This window comes from Apteryx rowi, unplaced genomic scaffold (assembly GCF_003343035.1).
Source record: "Apteryx rowi isolate R43461 unplaced genomic scaffold, aptRow1 scaffold_302, whole genome shotgun sequence".
Classification (NCBI taxonomy): Eukaryota; Metazoa; Chordata; class Aves; order Apterygiformes; family Apterygidae; genus Apteryx; species Apteryx rowi.
The window spans coordinates 495,261-520,731 of NW_020449442.1; the positions used below are offsets into that span (position 1 = coordinate 495,261).

General features: G+C 37.0%; 1 protein-coding gene across 1 annotated transcript in view; it reads left to right on the plus strand.

The window, feature by feature from the left end:
- The window catches only part of LEMD3 (LEM domain containing 3), a gene marked incomplete at its 5' end in the record, with an annotated part of 46,624 nt that extends 24,139 nt beyond the window's left edge, over positions 1-22,485 (plus strand). The window contains 10 exons of the mRNA XM_026070022.1: positions 6,058-6,125; positions 8,116-8,195; positions 8,281-8,429; positions 10,202-10,303; positions 11,384-11,486; positions 11,704-11,882; positions 19,243-19,324; positions 21,603-21,708; positions 21,793-21,871; positions 22,142-22,485. Of these exons, the coding sequence (XP_025925807.1) occupies positions 6,058-6,125; positions 8,116-8,195; positions 8,281-8,429; positions 10,202-10,303; positions 11,384-11,486; positions 11,704-11,882; positions 19,243-19,324; positions 21,603-21,708; positions 21,793-21,871; positions 22,142-22,305 (1,112 nt within the window). The remainder of the gene's footprint in view (positions 1-6,057; positions 6,126-8,115; positions 8,196-8,280; positions 8,430-10,201; positions 10,304-11,383; positions 11,487-11,703; positions 11,883-19,242; positions 19,325-21,602; positions 21,709-21,792; positions 21,872-22,141) is intronic.
- Between the last annotated feature and the right edge of the window lie 2,986 nt (positions 22,486-25,471).

The window sequence follows — 25,471 nt, forward strand, 5'->3', positions numbered from 1 at the left end:
ACACTTACTTTCAGAAAATGTAATAATTCTTACTGGTTAGATGATCCCCCAAATTGAAGCCATATTGCAAGATTACCTGGTTGCTCAATAGAATAACTTTCATACGAGCTGGATTTGCTGCAAACAGTCTGAAGAATGACCTCATTCATTGATGCGCAGGCAGCAGTTGTCATCAATGCCAGGTGTCTCAAGGTACGAGAGGAAGAAGTCTGCCATCCATTTTTGAATCCCATATTGACATAGACCTGGCATGGTAGTTGGAAGCTCTTTAAAAGTCAAAGAACATGGAAAGCTGCTAAAGAGATGCAGACTCTGATAAGAGTGTTGCTGTTATGCGCAGCATGCCACTTCAAAAGAGAAAGAAGTAAAAGAATATAGTTTTACTGAAAATGGTGCTTTTCAGGTTTCCCTGTCACATACTTGGAAGTTTCTCTGATTTCATACTTGGCTATGAATCATTTGTTCATGTTATAGCTATTAATATTAAAAAGGCAGGCTGGAAACTTGCACTAAGCTCTTCTGTTGAGCTTTTTGCAAAGTCCTGCTTACCATCAAGATGGCCACTTCAGAACTTGGTTTCTAGCCCACTTTGTATTTTGCTTTTTACATTTTTACTTAGCTAGTTTCTTGCCTTGTCAAATTAAATTGGCAGAGCAAGTGATGGAGCTTTTGTTTAAAAGGTGAAACATTGAAAGTCATTTGTGGGATGGAAAGTCAGGGTAACGCTCCATTATTTCTATCTGACTTAACATAGGTTCCAGCTATAGGTACCTATTCTGTACCATGGTGCTCTGATGCTATGCAAAATGATTCAATTATCCTACACAAAAATAGACTGCCTTTAATGCATCACTGTTCTCAGAATTATTAGTCTGCCAAACCTATGGTGAGTAATCCCTACCTCAAGAGAAACTAGAGGGAGAAACTGAATTTCATTATTCAGTTTTGGGTTGAAATTTGTGTTCTTGTATTTTTGTGGAGTGATTCTGTCTTTCTTAAAAGTAGTGCTTTTTTTTTTTTTTTTAAAGGACACTTTGTATTTCAGTGCCTACTACTTTGCTCCTAAACCAAAATATGCACTTTATTTAAATTAGACTTCCTCCAGGCATATGTTAATTACTGGGTGCCTTGGTCTCTCACAGTGAGACTTTAAGATCACGTCCTTCTTCAGATTCACAAAATGAATAAGCCTAGCCACTATACCCACAAGAAGCAGCTACCCACAGATGTGACCCTGCGTTCTTGTACATAGAGAAGGATTTTTACTTAGTAAGATGTTTCTTTAGCTTGGCATACTCATCAGAGTGATGGTCTATCAGATTCAGACAGTTTCCTCCTGAGCTAATGGACAGCACAGGTCTTTACATACATGGGTAGATTAGACTTCCATATGTAATAAGGCTTACTGATAAATCTATGGCTGGAGGAAAAATCCTGGCAAAACACTAATAGTTCTTCAATATTTATTTCAGTAATGTCAGCTACTGCATCTGATTTCTGTCTCAAGCTCTCTGTTCTGTCACTCTTTAATCTTCAGGTAATTGATACTGTGCGTTTTTCAACCAGTGATTTAAAGGCTATTTAGCAAGTTCTGGTTTTCCACAGAGTGTCAGACTGTTGAATTTGCTCTTGGGAAATCAGACATTATTACTTGCTCTCACATTTATTCTACTCTTATGCTTTTCTTCTGCTACCCACTTTAGGGTCCTGCTGGAAGCAACCTGTAAGCATGAGATCTGTTTAACAAATGCTTTCTAAGCTTTTTATTTTTGTACTGGTTGACTGTATCTCATCAAGCTATAAACTAGTGGTCTGTGCAAAATCCATGTGTTCCTTAAAGTATTAGATATCCATTGGGTTTTGGCTTTGGTATGTACGACAATGCTTTACATTCTGAAGCAAATATATTTTAAAACTGTTAACTGTATATGTGAGAGCTTATAATTAAGTTAAATGCCCAAATGAAAGTCAGTTTCAAATATTTTGTTCTGCACTGAAAAGCAGATCTGAATTATTTTCTGTCTTGAAAGCAATTGTGAGTACAGACTTAAAAATTCCTTTAGAATTGGGGATTTAATTTATTTTTTAAAAATATTTCTAGGAGAAGAACCCAACTAAACTAATTATGTCTTGCACAAGTACATTAACATAAGCTAAATGCTCGTTTCTTGATCGTTGCTGGAATGTGTGCATGTTACTTATACCACATCCTGCATATGCAAGTGGAATGGTTCTCTGATTGCACTTGCAGCTGAAGTGGCCTGTGCCCAAGAAAAGGTTCAGCATGAAGATCCATAATTTCTGTAAGCTTGCAATAGATATTTTAACAGAGGGATGATTTTTACAAAGAGCTCAGATATGTCTTGCAGCAGACCTGTTTAAGGCTTTTCCCTCTGCTTCAGTTTTATTCCTGGATATAGGGCCTCAAGTGGAACACTTGGGAAACATTTTTGGCTCAAACTATGGAAAGTGGGTTTCCAAGCCAAGTGGTTAATGATTGCACTGAAGTAATTCAAAGTAAGCCTTCATTTGCAGAACCATTAGCTAAAGCAGTGACTGAAATGGCATATAGGAATATCCTGCTGTTCTCAGTTTAAAAAAAAAAAAAAGTGTCTGACTCCTGGATTGGCTACGGACTTTCAAATTTGAGTTTCTCAGAAGAAAGCCATTAAATGGTTCTCAGCGATAGATGAGCTAGAATGAAAAGCTGCATCTCCAGCAGCTTTTATACAGAACAGAAACTACACAACTCTGGCTTACTGGTATCGATTGTAGGAGGCAAGATAAGTGATGCCTTCCTCCCACCCCCCAGATTGCATAAGAGTAAATTGAACTGATGGGCTTTAGACATTGTCAGAGCCTAGGCAGCAAAGGTATTTCTAAGTGTTAAATTTAGTTGGAGGGAATATATTCAGAAAAAAATTTTGGAAACAGGACTGTGAAGAAGCTATCTGCTGGCTTTTTGAATATGGGACCAGAGGCAGTTAAATCAGTCATAGTGGGCTAGTCGCATACTGCATAAACATAATTCCTGGAATGAGGCAAATAAGATTAGAAATTAAAACCATTAAAGTAGTCCAATCAGCCTCTGTAAGGGAGCTTTGTCCTAGCATATGGTGTAATACTGTGTTCTCATAAAAGTGAAAATTTAAGATGAATCCTGAAACTTGTTCTCAAGAGCTCTTTTTCCACAATCTGGTTGTGTGTTTGTGTGTGTGTACACTTCACTGTTTTTACTGCTTGTTATTTTGAATCATAATTATGCTTTCCTGCTTATCTAGACAATGTATATGTATGTATATATACACATATGCACATATATCACAGAATGGTTGAGGTTGGAAGGGACCTCTGGAGATCGTCTAAGTCCAACACCTCCCCCCCCCCGGGTCACCTAGAGCACCTTGCACAGGATGGTGTCCAGACAGCTTCTGAATATCTCCAAGGAAGGAGACTCCACAACCTCTCTGGGCAACCTGTGCCAGTGCTCAGTCACCCTCACAGTCAAGAAGTTTTTCCTCATGTTCAGATGGAACTGTCTGTGTTTCAGTTTGTGCGTATTCCCTCTCGTCCTATTGCTGGGCACCACTGAAAGGATGTCTGGGCCCCACTCCAGATGCTGCCTCATCAGAGCTGAGTAGAGGGGGAGGATCACCTCCCTCGACCTGCTGGCCATGCTCTTACTAATGCACCCCAGGATACCATTGGCCTTCTTGGCCACAAGAGCACATTGCTGGCTCATGGTTAACTTGGTGTCCACCAGCACTCCCAGGTCTTTCTCCGCAGAGCTGCTTTCCAGCAGGTCAGCCCCCAACCTGTACTGGTGCATGGGGTTATTCCTCCCTATATATATATATATATATATATATATATATATATATATATATATAAAAAATATATAGAAATATATAAATAAAATTTTAAAGAAGCTCCTAAGCAGAAAGCTTCCCTCCTCCCCTCCCCTGCCCGCCATCTGAAATGTTCAGTCAAATCATGACCGACATGCTTCTTGTTTATTAGGAAAACGTAAGGTCTTGAGACTTCAGGTCTTACCAAACAGGTGCTAGTTTACTTCATGCTTTTTTTGCTATCAGGCATGTTAACATCTTGCAATTTAATACCTGGATGAGATTGAACATAAGGCTTTTACAGAAATACCTTTTGGTTTTGTTACATTTATTTCTTCAGTTCTAGATGCAAAACAATATACTTGCACCAGAGACACTGTGAATATGATAAAAAGTTCTCCCAGGCTTGCTAATCTTGAAACACGAGATCACTGACAGTTACACGTGTAAGCTTCCTGGTGTGGAGCTTATGCTACACAAAAAGAACGTCTGCCTAAATTTCGTACAAGAGTAACCCCTAACTCCAGTGCTTGTATTATTTTCTGAATTCAGAAGTTTTTGCCAAGGGTGGTGTCAGTTTTCACCAGTAATTTCTATAGTTTTCCCATCACAGTAAAGGTAGAAGCTTTCAAAGTCTCAAATGTCGCATGTTGATTATCAAGTGAACAGCTTTGTGTCCAAGTAGTGTCTTTCCTGCTCAGTGCTTGATTTTGCACACCCAAACCATCACGCGGACCCCTGCTCAGTGCTTGATCTCTCTCACGCACACACACGCAGGCTCAGTTATAGCAGCAGTGCTAGGTCAGATAGCATATAAACATTGTCTTACAAATCATGTTCCTGTTTCTCTAAAGTCCATCAGTAAAATAGAAGTGTGTCTTTTCCAGGCTGATGTGCCTACGCAGCCAAAATTGACTTGAATCTGTTGAAGTGTGCTCAACAAACAATTGCTCTGGCAGTCTGAAAAGGACTCTTGCTTCATAGAAACATTTGTTTCCCTGGAACTCCCTATTGTGAATGAATGTCAGACGTGAAAATGCTTTACCTTAACTTGCTAGTGTTTGCTAATTTAGCTTGCTCAGATTGCCTTGAATGTTCTTGTTCATGTAGGTAATGAATGCTTGCAGTTGCTCCATCCATTTAAAGGATATTCCAGTGTGTAAATACTTTGTAAGGGCACAAACAGTGTTTATACTGTGTATATTTATGTATATGTATAAACACCTTAAACTTTCCTAGCCCTGCTATAGCTTTGGGAATAATACAGTTTGGCATGGATTCAGGAAGGTAAGGCTTAACCCTGATTTGGCTGAATTTGGCTTTTCCTGGTTTATTGTTTTGACACAGTAAAATTGCATTTTTAGGGAGGGGTGTGTGTGTATATATATATATACACATACATGTATACATATACATACACACATATGTATATAAAAATTAAAAAAAAAAAGATTTGCTGCTCTCTGACTGTTCTTCAGAAATAATGGCTTAGTCATAGACAAAAGCTGGTGTTCGGCCCTTTCTCCCTTTCTGCATGACTTCATGTTGGCGTGATTGTCACTAAATTTTCTTGTATGAATCAGGTACTTCCAGCTTAGTAAAGAAAATTAAGAAGATGGCATGTGGCTGTGAGAACTGACTGTATATATTGTCTAATTTCCTGACTGTTTTTGCTTACTTTCATAAAGAATTGGGAAGATGGTAAAACCAGCAGTTTCAGACCACATTGGCATGCTGTGCATGTTTAGGAAAGTGAGGAGTTATGATAACTTGGATTAACCTAAAATGTAGTCACTTCATAGTGCCTGAAGTAGGTATGTGTTGTAACTGGAACTAACCTCATCTGTATGAACAGATAATGCATGTTTCAGAGTAAATGGAAATTATTTGGAAGAAGTTGGGTCAGTGTACAGTAACCATTTTATATTAATATTCTTTTCATAGCACTGCATACTATCTTTTGTTCTTTCTGATCAGTACATGAAGTTCTGTCAATGTGATTTGTACAGATGATTAGCTGTGACAATTTTTTTTCCCTTCTCCCAAGGGGAAATTCATCCAGAGACTTTTCTCATATTTTTAGTGGAACTTGTGAGAATTCTTCAGCTATTGCTGCTTGTGTAGATTGTGTTAACTGTATTTAGGTGATTTCATTTTATATAATGCAGTAATAAGTAGATCAAAATAAACAAAAGTTTAATTTTACCAGGAGAACACGAATGTGGCAGCTCTAATCAAAGAAATCTTACCGTCCAGGAGGCAGCTGCATATTTGAAAGTAAGCAATCGAGGTATTTTTCTTTGGTTGTATCTAAGATTTGTAAAAGTTACAATTTGTAAGGTCTGGTTTTGTATCTAGTGTAGTGTCTAAAATTTGACTTACTATTGAATGTTATTTGGAAATGTTTGGAATTAATCTTTAACATGTGCTACTCGTGGTTTTTTATTTGGGGAGATAGCGAGGTTTTTGGGGAGGGGAAGGTGAAAGAAACTCAACTGCAATGCAAATGAGATAAGTAGTGCTTTATTGCATGCAGTTTTTTTCCCCTATAGTTAAAACACAAAAATAGAACATAATTTCAATTGATGGAGATGGTTGACCAACACAAAGAGGATAAAATTTTTGCAAAGCAGATCTCCAGAAGCTTCTCTAGAACTCAGTAGACAATGTTTTGAGACAATTGTTTGGCACCTACTAGGAAGGGATGCTGTCCTCCTTCCTTTAGGAGGAGAGGCTGAAGCATGGGGCTTTGCTGTGGGCCTTACAGGCAGCGGCTGTATGGAGACACCAGTCATTGATATGTTAAACAGAAATGGTCCAAAAGGGCCTTTTTATTAAATTGCCAGATGTACAGTACTATGAAATCCTGCTCTGCCCTGCCATTCCCCCCTGTGTGACCCCCTTCTCCAATAAAAAAAAACTGTCTTTTGACAGTTGTAGGTTTATTTTTAGCACATATTGGTGTCCCATTCAGCAGGAAACTCCTTTTTAAAGGCTTGAGCGTACAAGATTTTTTTTATTGGTTTGGGGGTGGGAGCTTAAGATGTTAAGCTGATGTGACTTTACTAATAATGTACAAAAAGCCAAGATTAACCTTACATTTTTGGCAAACATTTATAAACAAAAAGGGGTGATTTGAAGAGCATCCTGAAGAAGCTGCTAACAATTTAAGAAGGTGTGGGTCGACAATGACATTTTATACTTGCTGTTAAAACCAGGGCATTGTGGCAGGACATGGAAAAAAACCTAAGTTGATATGAGATAACTGATGGTCTTATATATCTGTTGTGCTTAAAGAATGACAGTTGGTATGACCACAACTGTTTTAGCTCTGAGAGGAAGCTCAAATTTCATATGCTAATTTGTCACTTTGTATGAAGTCTCACTTAACCCTGCATTTCCTCTTTTTTGGGAGTGTAAATGCAACTCCTTTGCGGCATTTCACTGTGTTCAGTGATATAACTTTAATGTTTTATTCTCAGCGTGAAAATAAAATAGCTGCTGTTTTAATTTTTCTTAGGTGCTTTTCCTTTAATTCTAGGCCAGTTGCATTATGTAAGGCTCAAAGCAAGATTGGGATAAGTTTTTTTTTGTTTGTTTGTTTTTGAGAGAGAGAGAGTGTCAGTTCAAATACAATATTAACTTCCATTTTTTCTTTCCTTTTCTGCAAAAGGACGTGTAAGATGAACTATGGAGACAGCCTTTGCTCAGACTGCAGTGGATGTTCTCCTGTAATAACTGATGTGAACTAACTTTAAAAAGTATATGTCATTTCCTATGTAGTAATATCATTAGAAATATTGGAATATTTCTAAAGTATCAGTTAAAAATGGTTTTCATCAAGCTTCTTTTAAAAAAAAAAAAGAAAAGAAAAAAAGAAAGAAGGCATCAGCTTCTTTTATAGGGACGATTTTCAACAAGCTTTAAATCTTTTTTTTTTTTTTAATTTTGTAGTAGACTTTCTATGAGCACCGCCTAGTGGCTGAATCATTTTTTCTTGCTGCAGGTTATAATTGTTAATAAAATGGTGAATGTGGCTTGACTTTTCAAATAGCCCTCAATTCAAGGAATATTAGTAAGTCCCGTAGCTGCTCATAGCTTGTATGGATTCACTTTGCCTAGTGAACATTATGCAAAAAATGAAGACTCAAGAACAAAACCATGTAGGTTTGCCTACTTATCTGTTTGTGTGGTATTTGTATTTTCGTTTGGCCTGACAACTTTCCAGTTATTAAAGAAACTGCTCATTAATATTTGTCTTTGACAGAACTTAGATCCAGAATATGAAAGTGTGCTTAACACATCACTACAATGGATCTTGAATAGTGGGGAAGATGTTGGCATAAAGTAAGTGTTTTTTATTTTATAACTTAATTTCTTCTAACAGAATGTATCCTTTTTTGTAAATACCTCTTTTGGTTTTTTTAAATAGGTGTCTCAGCAATGACCCAAATGAGATAAATGTCACTAATGTGACAAATGTGAAATATCTGGAATCCACTAGTCCAAAGATGTCTTTCAGGTGTCGTTTTCGCCGTGCGTTTGTTAACATAACTCATAGATTATCAATACTGCTTTTGGGTAAGTTAAAAATCAACCTTTTGTTGTAACTTGCACTTTGTAATTGGATGGGGGGGGGGGAAGGAAATAGCATGCTTACAGAAAGTTTTTATTCAGCTATCCAACTTAGAGCTCCAGTTGGTATCCTGGTTACAACAACCAGCTTTGCACTTTGGTTGTACCACTGTATTTTCCTGTTGGTTGCTATCACCTGCTGTTATAGTCAGCTGAACCTATTTCTTTGGGACTTTTCCCTGCAGAAGCAAAATCTTGTGGCTTTCAAACATCCAGACTGAACTGATTAAAAAAAAAAAAAAAAAAAAAGCCCATAAAAAAGATATGGTAGCCTTAATTGGAGAACATTTCACTAGTGTTCGAGGAACTTTAGGAAGATCGTCTTTTCTGTAGTTATATTTCCAGTGTCTAGGAAAAGTCGGACGGTCAACATGATTGCCACCAAAAATTCCTAGCTGTAAGTCTGTTATAAAATAAAAAATATATATATACCTAATCCTTCAGTAAGACTTGCGGATTTAGTCTTTGATAACTCTCTAGTTAGGTTTCAGATCCTTCCAAGTTTGTCTCAGTCTTGACCAGATTGAAAACCATGCAGCATAATATATGGTCCTGTTGAGTGCAGACATGTCACTCCATGTGGCATGTTAGAAACCCTGAAGATGCAAAGCTGATCTCATACACCTGTTGAATATTCAGTATTTCCTCGATCCTAGTGTTTTAACAATCTCATACTTATGGAACAGAAGATGTAAGACCTCCTTTATTAGTCTTCTGACAAACCAAAAGAGTACAAGGCAAATTGTCCCAGATTATCCACTACTATCAGAAGGTGGCAGAGTGTTGGATTGGGACTTCAAGACAAAACTCAAAATCGGCCACTGGTCCGATTGGTCATACTTGAGCAAATCACTCAGTGTCTCAACTTTCTCATCTGTAATTGAGGATATTAGGAAGCACCTTTTAAAAAAAAAAAATGGAGGATTATATAAAAGTTAGATGTATTGTCATTAGTAAACACCCATTTTGCTCTAAAATAATGGTATCACTCATTCTCTTTGATATATCAGCTAACATTACCTTGTGGTCACTGGTGTCCAAAACGAACTATGTAGCTAGCACTTGTGTATGTTTTTTCATTGTTGAGAGATCCCATGCATAGTGGTGCCCTCAACCTGAGATAGAAGAGGGAATGAGATTTTTCTGATGGCCTTTCAGCTTATGTTGCTGACCTTCTTAACTAGATTGTCTTTTTTGGAAATAACCTTTAAGATAACAGGAGAAGAACATGCAGTACTTCACTTACAAATCTGTAACTGAACTGAAGCAAAGTTAATTAGCTTTGACTTATACATCTAAAGCATGTGACTTGTCTAAATAAGAATATTACACATTTTTAAATCTTAAAATGTTCCAAATTGTCAGTTTACATAGACTTTTAATATGATTTTGAATTTTTCCATGGTAATTCAGTTGTATTACTTTTCTTCACCATAGGGTAAAATTTCAAACTAGAATACTGGCAATGGGATGCCAGGCTATTGTTAAAACAATGAAAAATTTTTCTAAATCTGTCTGTTCTTCAAAACTTGAGAGTGTTGCTTTGTTAGTAAAATGCAAAATATTGATGATGAAGACAGTGTACTTAACTAGATTTGAAGTTCGAGGTACCTTAAAATGTTAGCTAGTTTAACCAACTTCTGAAGCATGTAGTGTGAACTTTGTCAAATAACCAACAATCCAATAATGTTTAAAGAGTTTTATTCATCTTAATGCAGGTGTAGCAATGGTATGGGGAGTCTTGCACTACATGAAATATCGTTGGGCAAAAGAGGAAGAGGAGACAAGGCAGATGTATGATATGGTGGTAAAAATCATAGGTATGGCTTCTCAAATTACATCTGATGCATCTATATCGGCTTTGCATAAGCTTTCAGAGTACTCACTGTAATTTGGTCAGTTATGTTTTCCAGCCTCTGTGTCTAGTTGTCAGTCATCTTGCTGTTAGAGTACTTGGAGAGATGCCTGTTTCATGTTTTAAAAAAAAAAGGGAGGTGGGGGAGGGAGAAGGAGAGGCAGCTAAACTGCTTTAAGCTTGTCCTGATAGAGGTGTTTGGTATAAAGTCTTAAATTTGTAAATTATATCATCATGGCTATAATAAATTACCATTGACCAGGCAGGATGTAATCTATTATTGAAAATACAATTACAAATGAGATGTTGCTTGGCTTTAAGTATGGCGAGACATTGCTTTCTACATCCATTTTGTCTTTCAGCTGTCTTTAGCCAACCCACTCCTAAAACTTCTGTTAGCTCTCAATTCCATCCTTAATGAGTGTTTAATAGAAAAAGGAGCTTTTTAATCAGTCAGTTTGATCAGATTTGTGTTACTAAAATAGAATGTGTAATTGAATTCTGAAATTCTACCTTTGTACTTGAAGTTGCAGTGCTTTTAGTAGTTTCTGTTCATAGATTTTAGTGCTTGTTTTGAATGGCATCTATGCTTAAACTGTCCTAATTTACTACTTTCTGTGACAGTCATTGTAAATCCAGAGATGGTAGGAAGGGCTGAGAAATCAGAGCTATTTTTTTGTTTTACCCTTTGGTGACCTTTTTGGTTTACAAGTACAGTTTTGTTGCGGAAAATGCACTATTTTCTTAAAGGGGGCTGTCTTTGCTAACAGTTAAAAGTGGCAATCAAGATTAACTGCAAGAACTCTCTTCCTTTATTCCGAATTTATTTGGAGTACATGAAGGCACTTTGTGTGTAGTTAGTTTCTTTGATTTGCCTTTAGCGTATTTGGGAGGAGAAATGCTTTAAAACGCCAAAAACACCTTATCTTTTTTAACTACTGAACTTGGAAGGTGATGTTAATGTAGCTGTTAATAGAGAGCATTGAATATTTTTTAATGCTTGTTTAAATGACTTAGTTAATCGTTTTTCTTACGGTGTTCTCAGATGTTCTAAGAAGTCACAGTGAGGCATGTTCTGAAAATAAAGACTTGCAGCCTTATATGCCTATTCCACATGTGCGTGATTCTCTAATACCCCCTCAGGACAGGTATGTTCTCACTATAGCTATTGAAATACTTGCATGGAATAAAACATGTAGCTTAGAAATAATCTGATCAATTAACTGAGTTAATTTACTAGGTTGCATGGTGCAGCATTTTGATTGCCTTATAGATACAGGTGAAAACAACACTGGATTTCTTCTGTGTGCTGGATGTCAACTATGTGGGTTGTTGTAATGCTTATGTTGTAATTCTTGCTTTCAGGAAGAAAATGAGGAAAGTCTGGAATAGAGCAGTTGACTTTCTTGCAGTAAATGAATCTAGGGTTCGCACAGAGACACGAAGAATAGGTGGTGCTGAGTTCTTGGTTTGGAAGTGGATGCAGCCTTCTGCAGCGTGTGACAAAATTTTAGTAATACCGTCGAAAGTATGGCAAGGCCAAGGTATAGAACAATTTAGTTATTTTGCAAATATAATTTGATTTAAGTTTTGTGCTTCTACCTCCTGAATGATGTTTTGTCACTTGAAAATGAAAGATTTATTTTCTCTGACTCCTTTAAGTATGATTATGAATTGTCAATGCTATTTCTCTATCATCTTGTTATTCAGCTGATTTGCTTTTTTGTGTATTCAGTGTCTCTCTTATTTTCATGCAAAATGGGCTTTTTCTGTTGTAGCTACTGCAGAAATATGGCAGACTGTGTATAACCAAAATTAGTTATTTTGTTCCTTTGCGTGAATTCAAAAATTTTTTTAGTTGGTCTAATTCTGACCTCCCTTATACTTGTACATACCCGTTAGAAGTAATATAATTGTTTGTATCTGACAGCAGGTATATCAGAGCTTCTAGATTTGAGTTTGCTACTGTTAAGTCAGGTATCCTAAAGTGGAGTTTGGAGGAAGAGCTGTTTGTTTATTTTGAAAGGGAAGCTGCTGGGGTAAAAGATTCTTCAGGCAGCAAAAAATGAATTTTTAGCTTCTCCTAGTGGCGCTTCCTTTCTGTAAGAAAGGTTTTTCTACCTGTGCATTCTTTTTTGAAGCTCTTGAGCACAGCAAAGCATTTGCTTTAATAGAGAAGACTGTCATCATAAGTGAACTTTGCAATGGTGTGTCACTTTGCATGTTTATCATGGAGCCACTGACACTGCTAATGAAGCAAGAACCCAGCAGGTCATGCAGTTGTTTGTCTGCAGTGCTTATCTTCCCCTAGTTCTTTTTATTCTTGTCCTTCTTCATGCGAGGCTTCAAGTTTTTAATTAGAGTTTCAATTTTCCATTGACTAAAAGCTTTGAATACTGGGTTGCAATATAAAAGAATGGTCACTTCTGTCAAAATCTAAGTATTGCAGGTAAATGTTGAAAGTGAAGACCTAATTGCCAGTTATTTAAATCTTGTGACTCTTCAAGAGTTTCTGTAGTCTGTTTTGCATTATGTTCTTCTGGAATGCTATATTATCTCTCCAGTGTGGCTGAAATAAGCACTGTACAGAATCCTAATTTATGAACTCATTAGCTTATTTTGATGGTGAGGGAAGAGGGAGCTGCTGCTTTTCCTGTTCTTAGATCAACTTATTTATATATTATCAGATATCATGTATTTTGTGGCATTGAACTAGATGCTGAATGAAATGTAGCTAAAAACCAAACAGTCTTTCTCCCCTTCCCGGTCCCCCTTAAACAAAAGAAACCCCACCAACAAGCAAGTGCTTTCTCATTTATGTTCATCTGGAATATGCCTGTTTTGGTCATAGTTTAACTTATGCAAGTATTAATAGGTTTCTGTCTTTTAATTTTTACTGGTATACATTTCTATTTGTAAGAAATAATATTTTTATTCCATTTCCCATAAAAGAAGATATAAAGTGACTTCTTCTCCAGTAACTATTTCCTTTTCAAAAACAGATGGAAGCACATTGTGATCTTGTTTTTGGCTTGAAACACTTGAACTGTAGCAGGCTTGATTGCCTGAACAAGAGGGTAGTGCTAACATGCCGGTGTTCTTCCAGGACACCAGTATGTTTTCATAGGGTCTATATATGCTTTCAGCCCTCAGGTCTGAACTTTTGCTTTTCATAAGTTCAAAGCAAAAACAAATCGATTGACTGACAAGCCAATACTTGACTTGAAAAATCAAGTATTTGCAAATACCTCAAAATATTTGGCATGTAATCTGATCAGGGTCCTAGCTGGTTTGAGGACCGATTTCTTGCTTGTCTATGCCAAAATATTATACTGTGATATCATTATATACTTCTCAAAGTTATGGTACTGGTTTTAGCGTTACATTTCTCCCTTCTAATCATACATTGGAAAATTTTTTTTGCTTGTTTTTTCCTCCCTGTAAAAATACCTTATAAATAATGTTGCAGGCTTGAGGTTCTGCTAGTAGCAACAAGACATTCTGCTGTGACAACTATATGAAATGATTAGAGTTTCTCAAAATTAAATTTTTAGCTAGAAAGATGTGAATAGTAACTTTCTTAGGGGAATTGCAGAGCCTTTTTTTCTAGGACATTATGCATTAGGGATGTGTGAGTGCTTTCATACAGTGCAGACATTGGTAGGTTTTGTCTCTGGCTGTTTCTGCTCCATCTCTATAATACTGTTGTGACTGATTTTGAAAAAACTTTATTGAATGTAGCTTCTGCAAGCTATGCATATTATAAAACTAAATCTTTTACATAGTTTACTCTTCTATACAGGTTGGGGAACATGACACTCCTGTTCTGAAATTTCTTGGCCCGCTCATTTGCTCCGTTGTTCTTGTCACATTTGTTTTGTTTGCAATATAAATCAATATATAATGTTCTGTCCTATTTCAGAAACGGCTGAAATTTCCTTCATCTGAAAGTATTCTTAGTGGGTGCTACTTCAGCATACTGTAAATGTACAGGAGAGCTCTACCTGTCAGCTCTACCACTTACTTGTGCATCGCCTAGAATATGCTTGACATGCTCTTTCCATGCTTTTTTGTAGTCGAGTATATGTCAAGATCTATCCTTTTTCATTTTTTTCAGCAGCAATTTTCCTAGTTTTCTTGTTATATTTGTAGTTTAGCAAAGATATCTGAAGAACTGGAATGGCATACTTTGCCTCTTACAGAAGAGCATGTAAATGGCAGTTGTTGGAATGATATAAAAAGGGCTCTGTACATCTTAGTAGCCAATTATGAGGCAAAGGTAACTTTCACATGCTAAGGCTTTTTTTTTATTATTATTTAGTTAGTTAGTTAGTTCCTTGTTTTCCCATGACTGTTGGAAATAGTTCCATGACATAAGTCTCATACTTTTCACACAACTGTTTCTTCTCCAGTATTGGCAATTCTGTATGTATGTGTTGTTTTTCTTCATTTTTGGAAGTATAAATCAACTAGAAGTATTCCAGTTTTAATGTTTGAATACAGAACTTCTTCATGAATCAGGCTGGAGATTATCTTCTCAAATAATCTTCAGGTTTGGTAAACCTTGAACAAACTCAGTACCTATAAAAGCAGAATTCTTGGTTTTGAATCTTGTGAAAAAACTTCAACACCATAATTTTTTTTATAAATTTTCAATATCTGGTAGTGCTCTGTAACAGAACACAATACCTAGAATATGTGCTGTTGAAGAGAGTCTTAAGACCTGTCAATCAATGTGTATTAGAACATTGATGTATTATAGCATCCTTTTCATGTAGGAACCTGTAGCATGCATGAAGATATAGGCTCTGCATCTGTGTTAGTGTCCAGAGTTTCATTTGTGGTCATCCAGAGGTTCACTTGGGTCATTGTGGCGTTTTGTCTGATCCTTCAGGACGCACCCTGCGTTTTGATAGACAGTAGCCTTTTTCCTTTTCTTGCATTCTTTTTTTTTTTAACTGTCAGAATAAAGTATGCTTTTTTTTTTTTTGAGAGAGAGAGATATTTATCAAGTATCTACTAGATACATCAACTATACTTGTCAAAAGAAGAATGGGTAGGGTAAGCTGATACTGTAGGGTGATGGACAACTACGAGCAATGTTTTGAAAACAACTGCCTAGAAAATTGTCAATTCAAAAATAAATTTAAAAATAGTCTTGTTCATGCCAAAGTGTAATTTCATTAAAGCAATGAAAGAAATATTTATTTCTAGTGTGTTCAGTTTGCTGTAGAAAGAATGAATGTTACTGTCCTGTCATGTCCTCAATAACTGGAGCTTTAAGGAAAAATATGTAGACAGAGCTCCAGCATAGCTAAACCAACAGTGATAGCAAAAGTTCCTTGACAACTCTGGAGATGAAATAGAAGTTCTCCAAAGTACCCCGCAGATAGGGTGATATTTCATCCTGCAGCATGGAAGATAACCTTTTACCTCTCATGAATGACACTCCTCTTCCAACACCTGTGAGGATACAATCCTTTCTCCACATTAAAAAAGCTCTGTTAACTGTTAAAGCAGGAAAACTGGAAAATAGTTTATATTCGTGCTAAAATTCTGTATCTGTCCCATGCTGGTCTTCTGTAGCTGAACTCTTATATTAAAACCCAGGTCAACTATGCGACTCTCACTCTCACTCAGTAGTATTTGGACTTGATGATACCTTTCCCATCTGCTGAAGAACCTTGTGTGTTGTGTAACACTTTCAACTAGATGTTTTATCTTTTTGTTCTTGCCTCTGATAAGAATGAAGGAGATCCTGGGAAATCACTTTTGCAATAATACTGTAGTGAATCAAGAGGTATAGAAAGTAGTACTGTAAATTCTTGGACGTTCCTTTTGAAATCACACTGTACAAGAGCCACTTCTTCCTCTGTTGTAGATGTATTACAGTCAGTGATGCAGAGTTTGTTGAAAGCAATCACTCTCAGCCACTTCTGTTGTTTGAATGTGGAATGATACTGTCATATATAGTTTAAGATAATAAAACCACATTATGGTTGAGGTAGAACATCACCTGCTTTGCTTGAAGGTGCTTGCTAGCCCTGCAGGGGAATTTATGAAGACCCTAAAAACTTTATTATCAGTGATTTATTGTACAAAGTTATGCCCCTGCTTTCTTATTACATCTCCACCTTTTACCCCCATCTGATAAATCTTGCTGTTGAGACTTATATTTAGGAAAAGAATTGACAGGTGAGATGCATATTCAGTTACCGTGTAGCTCAGACCGTTGTCCCACAAGAATATTTGTTTATGCCCTTATTGTGAAGAGCGCTGTCATTATGAGGATATTTTGTATGCTGCATGCCAGTGGAAAATTTCAAATAATCAGTACTATAATCCAAACAGTTATGTCACTTAACTTGTGTGTTTTTTAAATTTCACTGGTGTAGAAGTGCAATGAAATTCAAGAAATGTGTGTTAACCACACTATTTAGAATTCTGCTGTGTAGGTACAGCATTATACATTAATTACTTTTCCTTGTCTATTTCTTCCCTGGCCTTCCATTTTAAGGCTAATTTTTTTTGTATGGTTTTTCATGCTTATTACTGTGCCAGCATTAATTTTATACCTCACTGATTTCTGTCACCAACTTTTTCTTACACATAGAAAGCTCCATCGAAGTTGCAAAACTTTATTTTCATTTAGTATGACTGAAATATTTTTGAGAAAAAGCAGGACTCATCTTTGTTTTCATATACTGCACTGCTGTGAGCACACTTGTTCTACTAGTGCAAGGTACTTTATTCTTGTGTCAGGGCTGGTGTTCTGCTCTGACTGAAGTAATCTCTGCAAGCTTTGAGGTGCTGATGTGCTTTTAAGTGGAAGATTTATTAGAAACTGGAGCAGACAGGGCTTGTTTTCATAGGTACTTGCACTAAAACACAGGTTCCCTATCTGATTACTCTTGCTTAGTTCATTGGTGTAGCTGCTGCCTTAAACAACTGTGTGTCTAGAGTTCATGAGCAGCTTGCAAAAGTGTTGATCCTGTGGGCCTTGGGTCTCTGCAAATAACCTCACCGTTCTTTATCCTTAGATCAAAATGATGTGCTGAATAAACCTAGCTGTTAACAGTCAGCACATAATTTCCTCAACCCCACACCTTTTCAGGTCCAGGTCCATGACTAGGCCACACCAGATCACCTTCTCCAGTATGGTGTGGTTCCCCAGTGTACATTATGCTGGTGACATTTCACCCTCCCTTGATCCGCTGGAGCCAATCTACACGAGTAAGGTAAGTCCATTTATTTTTCAATGTTGCTTAGTTCTGTAAAGTTTTTATAGTATACCCTATGTATAATTTTTAATCAGGGGTGAAAAACTTTACAAAACCATGTGCTATTGAAAAAGGACTTTTCCTTAAGCCGTAGGCAGCTCAGATTGGTGCAGTGTCACCAGCATATTTAGAGAACTCTTTCCAGGAAAAACTGGTCAGTTGTTATGGGTGGTGTTGACTTGAACAGTGTGTGCGCATGTTTTAATAAAAGCACTTTTAGTTATTTGGAAAATATATGATAGATTCTATGTTAGATTTGGAGGCCACCTTTTTAAACTTCTAGATGGTGATTATATGTTTTCTTGCCTCATAAAAAATTGAGGAGTATTATGTTTGTCTGTGCCATATCTGCAGGCAGTGAATTTTCTCTTGGCTAGTGCTTGTCTTTCATATGCAATGTCTTCTGTGTGCCTGACAATGGGATATTTGTTTTGGTGAGTTATGGAAGAGCAGTGGTGTTCATATCTTGGATATACTTTTAAGATTTTATTTTAAAAAATCAACAATAGGAGCCACAGACCTGTAGTGTCATCTGCCCAGAACTGAGACTTCTAACACTTGGAATATAACATCCTGAATACCTCAAACCCTACTGCAAGTAGGGATTGTGAAGCATTAGCATCAGTTTGGAACATTAGAAACCTCCACAAGACAAAATAATCTTGAGTTAAACTTTTCCATCTACTTATCTACAAGGCTTCAAAATAAAACTTCTTTCAAGTCTTGGAAGCTGTTTTACCAGGTTATCCGCCTCCATTTCTGGTGATGCGTTGTTGGCTCTTCTCAAGGCATGGAACCATCTTACCTGAATCTGTAGGGCTCCTATCTTCCTTTTCTCATGTTTCACTCTTCTGTTGTGACACCTACAAGGAGAATCTTATATTTAGAAGGAAGCTGATAAATATTTTAAAACTTCAGAAAATCTTTCATGGGACCGTTCAGCTTTGAAATAGTTACTCTGTTATTTTTACTGTCCATTTTTCTTCTTATGCCTATTTTGTATCTTCTGGTGTGATTCATTTCAGTTCTTTAGCCAATTTCTGATCGTGTGTGTAGAGCACCTAGGATTACAAAAGCTCCATCCTTATAGAAGGTTCCTTGTCCATTTATTGCAATACAGGTGTGATGTGGTGTCCATCTAAACACCAGCTCTATTTCTTAATTAGACGAGCAAATTGCCCCAAAAATGGAAGAACTGAAAATTCATCAGATAGTTAAAACTGAACAGCTCCAGATAGTTAAAACTTGCAGCTCCAGAAACTTGCTCCAGTGTCAAGAATATCTACCTCTTCTCACTGAGACATAATGCAAACAATTTCTGTGTTAACTGTACAGTATTTTTTACTTCCCTGGATTCCTTCCATTTACTCTGGCCTGAGTATGAGTGAATGCATTGTCTTTTTAAATCTAGAAGTTGTAAAACTAAAGAAATTTAATTACTAGGTGTAGTATATTTTCTTCAGTGCAATAAAAGACTCTGTGGTAAATTTAAAACTTGCTTGAAGCTTTTCAGAGGAAAATGTTCTTTTGAGTAGAAACAGAAAGGCATTAATATATAAGGTTGACCCTTGTTAACTAGATGGTATCCTGCTTGTCAGTAAATACTACTACTTTTTTTTTGTAGCATTTCATCTAGATAGAAGAAATTCACCACCGAACAGCTTGACACCATGTCTAAAGATTCGCAATATGTTTGATCCAGTTATGTAAGTAAAAACAATTAGGTATCTGTATTTCTGTATTCATTTGAAAGTGTCTCATCCTTTCCTCTGAGAGGGTTTTGGAAGAAGCCAGTGAACATGAATACCTTAAAAGAAACAAACCAGTTGTACAAAAAACCTTGCCTCTGGCACCTTTTGAGAAGACATAATCTTACTGTCTCTTCCTTTATCCTTCGTATCATATCATATATCCTTGCTTTGTGTCTTTGGGTCAGTCCTCAAGGAGGGTGGGATTTAATCAAAGCATCTGTAGCAATGGCCAGTCTTCCTCTTCTGATTCTGTAAATGTTTGATTGTATCAACTGGCAGGGGAGACTGTAACTGTCATGTGGCCTAATCATAATAGACTGTAGGTTCTAAAGTGTTCTGAAGTATTTAGACTTTTGTAGACCTTGCACGATTTGCATTTAAAATGCTGAATTTAAAACAAGAAATTTTATGTTTTAGGGCTTTGACTGCCTAGTTTTGAAGCAGATGGATTTTTGTAATGGAAAGCTTTTAAACAGAAATTAGTGCAGTGTGTGGCTTCTAAGGCTTGGATATAATTCTAGAGTATGTATTGTCTGAATAAATAATAAGCTTTGTTTCATGTGCTAAAGGTTAAGGCAAAATGATTATATTTTTGTATTTTTTAAATTCATTCACTGTCCAATTATATCTCCATTGGCTGTGGGCTAGAATATGTTAGGATTTGGGGACTAGCACTTTCAAAAGCTTGAACTACTGCAGTCGGTAGGTTATGCCAGTTACCCTTTCCTAATTTGTGAAGCCTTATTTGTCCAGTGGAAAAGAGATACAAGGATTCCAGCAATCCTTCTGAAGAAATTTATTTCTTTATACAATTATATAAGGGGAAAAAAGAGGATGCTATCCTGTATTACAGAATAAAGGTGAGATGCTAATTGAGACTGAAAAATATGAGAAGCTGAGTGCTTAAAAAAAAAAAAAGTTTTGATTATAATAGGGAATAATGGGAAGTAGGAGGGGAGAGTGGAGTAAGGACACAGGTGATTGCTGCGTTTGAATATATTATCTTCAGCTTCCGGTCTCCCTTGTATTTCTAGCCCCACTTACTGCTTTGGTTTCTTTCCTTGTTTGGTCTTTTACCTTTGCCTGAATAGCCATTGTAGCAAAAGATCTGCTCATCTGCTTTGCTGTTGTCTGACCTTCTCTCTCCAACATCATAACTGCGGTTGTTTTATGCAACCCTGCCAGGATTTTTATTCAGCACTTTCTCTTGCCTGCTGTTCATTTCATTTGCTTTGTTTGCTTCTCCCCTCTAAGGAATAAGCTTAAGAACTATTTTCCTGCAATTTGTATGGCTTAGTAGTTACTAGGAGCAGGGAGACTACTGCTAGCAGTTTCCTTCACAGCAGTCAAAGCTACTTTCTTGTGTTAATTTGTCAACTTTACACCTGAAGGAAATTTTCCACAATATTTCAAGGATTGTTCAACTGTCAGGTTGAATTCCTAGATGTCATGTGGTTGAACAATTTTAGGTTTTGAGTGCAGAAGGCTGAAAAACTCTTAATTTGTTAAGAGTAGGCACATCTTAATATGTATTTAGCATTGTATCTGAGTTTTTGACCTCAGCTGTAGGTAACATCAAAAATGCTCCAAAACTATGCCCAAGTAGGGCAATAGGAACAAACCTGAAGAGCAAAATAATGGATGTTGAAGACCTAGTGTTATACTACATGCATTTTCAAGGATAATACTTTGAACTAGCTCTAATCTGGTTCCATAGACTGAATGCCTATTCAATGGAGTACATTAAATGCACCATGGAGTACATCTTTCAGTTAAACCAAAAATAACTTTAATTTGGGTGTTTTGAAGACTATTCAGTAATGCAAATCAAAGCATGGAAAGTGGGGGTGAAAGGAGAGCTTTCCTTCAAAAACTCACTTGATCAAAGCTAAAATTTTAATGCAAACTCACCCAAGGTGACCCTTTTTCAGTAGCATCATAGGCTGATCATTATTTATTCCTTTAGCAAATGGAAATGTAATGCTTCCAGATTACTTCTGTGCGGCAACATAAAAGCATAGGTGCTTTCTGTCAGGTATCATGATAACAAAATGAGCTGCATGGGAGAAGACATGTTTTTATAAAACTGGATTGAATCATAATCTCTGTATACTTCAAAGACCAGTGTTCTTTCATATCATTGCTAGAGCTAGTAACACATTTGTTCCTATGTAGTTCTATAACTTCTTTTAAAAAGACTAGTGCTTAATTAAATCTTTCATCGTTTGCTTAGGGAAATAGGTGATCACTGGCATTTAGCAATTCAAGAAGCAATCTTGGAGAAATGCAGTGATAATGATGGAATTGTTCATATTGCTGTGGACAAAAATTCACGTGAGGTGAGTGTCTTTCTAGAAACTTCTTAATGCTTTGTTTCTCCGTGTCTGTTGGACTTTAAACCAAAACTCTCTTTCTTAATGCAGGGTTGTGTATATGTCAAGTGTCTGTCTCCAGAGTATGCTGGAAAGGCTTTTAAGGCATTACATGGCTCTTGGTTTGATGGTAAGAATTTGGGGTTTCTAACAAAACACGGGTAGAGACGGCAGAGGATGGGGTGCAGCTGGAGTCCATTGAAATGGCTTTTTAAGTGTTCTCTATCTAAAGTATCAAGCAGTAACAAAAACAACTGAATTTTTTTTTAGTAAATTTAGTCCATATGATCTGGTAAACTAATTTCAGTGTAGTAACATGTTTTTTGTTACATCCTAAAGCAAAATGTAATAATTATCCTAAACTAGTAGGTCTTTGTTTTCCTGTTTCTTTGCCTTATAGGAAAGCTGGTAACAGTAAAATACCTGCGGCTAGATCGATATCATCACCGTTTTCCCCAGGCTCTTACTTGCAACACTCCCCTGAAGCCATCAAACAAACACATGAACTCTATGTCACATCTCCGTCTTCGGACAGGCACAACTAATTCTCAGGGAAGTTCCTGAGAAGACGTTCTACAACTGCTAGGACTGTTACTTGCAACAGGAACATTCCTGTTTGGCTGCCGTCTTCCTTTTTTAGTGCTTTTTGTATGTAATACTTTAATGGATTAAATAAAAGTTTTGAACGTTCCAGAAATCTTGTTTCCAAAGGGACTTAGCAATGAGGCAGTAATACTGAGCTGATGAAAAAAAATGCTTCAGGAAGTTTGGGGTGGGGGGGGCCTTTAGTAAACCAATGCATTTAAGTTTTGCATGAGGAATACCGAATTCATTAAACATTTTCAAATGTGGTGACTGTATTTTTGCACCAAGAAGTGTTTTTGATAATACAAAAGCATGGAGAAAAGAAGACTTCCTGTATTTCCATAGTTTCCTGTGAAATAATCTTGTGGGTATTTTATAACAACCAACCTACAGTTCCTGATGGTGAGTAACTTAAAAATATTTTTTTCAGTCAATATTAAGGTTTTGTTGCTGTAAAAGAATCATTTTCTGCAGCTAAGGTATGGGGAAAGTTAACCTGGCATTAGTGGTTGCATATAAGTGTGAGGGAAAACAAGCTGAATGTGGATATATTGGGTTTTGTATATAAACTGTAAATGCTGGTGGTGGCAAAAATGGCTGTGTTATGTGAGGATGTCTGCATTGAAGCAGTGAATAAGCTTCCTATTTTATTCAAAACCTAATGTTTTATATGGTTTTGGCTGTACCATGACAAGAGGCCAAATACCTTAAAGTGTTAGATACAAGTTAAATATCTTTTATAGGTTTTATATTAAAATATCTGGCTATGATTTTGTGTGAAAGGTCTGATACCACTTGTAATGAATTCAAATTTGTAAGCAATAAAGAAACAATTGGCAGATACTGGAAAAAATTTTTGTGAAAAGCTGTATTCATTATTACAATTGCCAGGGCTGTGACAAAATACCATTGGGATTAAGTGACTTTCCCAATACATTTATAACTTGTTTTAATTAACCAATTACCTGTTAAAATTTAAAAAGGTACCTGCTTGCTTGCAACAATTTTGGCTGATGCAGACTAGAAATAATAGCAGGTGTTCAGCTGACAGTAATTCCTGTGATTCCAAGCCTGTAAATTTATTAACATTTAGCCAGTAACTACAAAATTGTTGCTGAGAAGTTTAGTTGCAAATCTAAGACTATTGGCTTTACTAATGCCCACTCCTACAACACAATTTTGTCTAATTATCCAGCTGACTATTCCATAGGTGGTGAGACTGAAAGTGCACCAGTTCAATAAATTTTATTGAAACTCACTTTATTTTGTAGATATGATGGAACTGCAGCATGAACTTGCACAAATAATGCACGTTTTTCTTATGGTTAAGTAAACATGATGCACACTATTCTGCAACAGAAAATCCTATTGTGCCTTACCTTTGTGCTTTTGTGGGCACCATGTTTATTATTGGAGAGTTTGTTAACCGAAAAATTTTAAAATCTCAGTTTTATGTCTCAGATGCTAATGAATGAGTATATATAATATATAATCAGCCATGCAGAATTCTACTTACCAAGGACAAGTACATATTTTTGATGGGTGAGTAGATTTTGTGCCAGGTCTGGTAGATTTTGATGAGTTTTACTATAAACATATATGTATATGTATAATATACATGTATATGTATTATATATGTATATAAACTAATTTTGTTGTATTTGATGTGCATCATAGTGATTTGTTAACCTGACCTTAGTGACCCCATCTTGTGACCTGTTGCAAGAGTGAATGTAAAAATAGTTGTGGCATTTTAAAAGGTCGCCTTTTGATGCAGTTGCATCTTTCTTGCTTCTAAAATATTTCTTGTAAACACTGTACATTTTATTATTGTAATATGACTATTATGCAGCTTATTTTACCTAAAACTGTTAAGTCGACCAATATCCCTTCCTGCAAGACAGATGGGAATGTGTATAATACCTAAACATTTGAGAAAAATCAGATGTTTGATGTAATTTGTCACCCTGTCCTGTAAAAACTAAACAAAAAACAAACTCAAATTAAAGGTTTATTAGGGGTTTTTATATGTGTCTCACCTTCTAGATACTTGGATGTTTCTTTGACTTGAATACTTGCTTTCATCTGGGGGTGAGGGGAAAGAGTAATTCTTCATCATAACCACCTTGTTAGGATTTAACATTGGAATAGGTGGTACTTTGATATGAGTTACAAAATGGAGCTAAAGTGTCTTGTCAGCCTGAAACTTGTCCCGACTTTACATAAGGGAGAGTAAATACTTGGCCTTTCTAATGCCAAGATCAAGAATACCTTGAAGTCCAGAGGAGGCCGCAGTCCTTGACCTGTTAAAGGAGGGAGATAAAGAATCTTACCCCTGTGTACAAGCTTATTACTTGTATTTTGAGATAGCTGTTCTAATCAAATACTTTATATGTGATAGAATGAGTAGGAGGACTTTTTTTGATAGGAAAGCATAGTAGCAGTGTAATGACAGAGGAACTACTGTGTTTTAGATGGGTTTTAAGGATGGTTCTTTCTCTGGTACTCCTACCTGCAGCCCTTCAGTATGATGCATGAGACATCTTTTTTTTTTAATATGTCTTTGCCTAGCTGGATTTTATCTCTTTGGTTTGGAAGGGAGGGTGAGGAAGAACGTCCTAGGAAGTGGGGATCTTTTAATGCCTGTCTCTAGCTAACGCGTGTTTTGCTGACGGCAATAGGCATTAAGCTTAGATCAGTCGCTCTTTTCTGGCCACGAGCGGGAGTAGCTGGTGGGCACCACGCTGCCCCCGGCGAGCCCCTGGTTCCTGCGGCAGGGCTGCCTTCCCGCCTGCCCCTCCGGTGGCAGGGCGCAGGCAGGCCGCGACCTCGGCGCCTACCAGGGCGCCCCTTGGCGGCTTCTCTCCTGGGACAGGGGGCTGCTGGCTGCTCTCCTTCCTGTCAGCGGAATAAAAACACGTAAGCCGTCAGCGCTCGTCTGCTTTTCTCCCCACTTCTTTTTAAGCATTAAATACTACAGGGCAGTTCTGCTTAAATTTGCTTTCAAGGCAAAGGGCCAAGAGCGAGCTGGGGGGGCCTCAGCGGCGGCTCCCGGGGCGGCCCCGCGCTCCCGGCTCCATGCTCATATTTGGCGTTGGCGGCCGGTGCCCAGGAATTTCCCGTCATGCCTCCCTCGCCGCCGGGG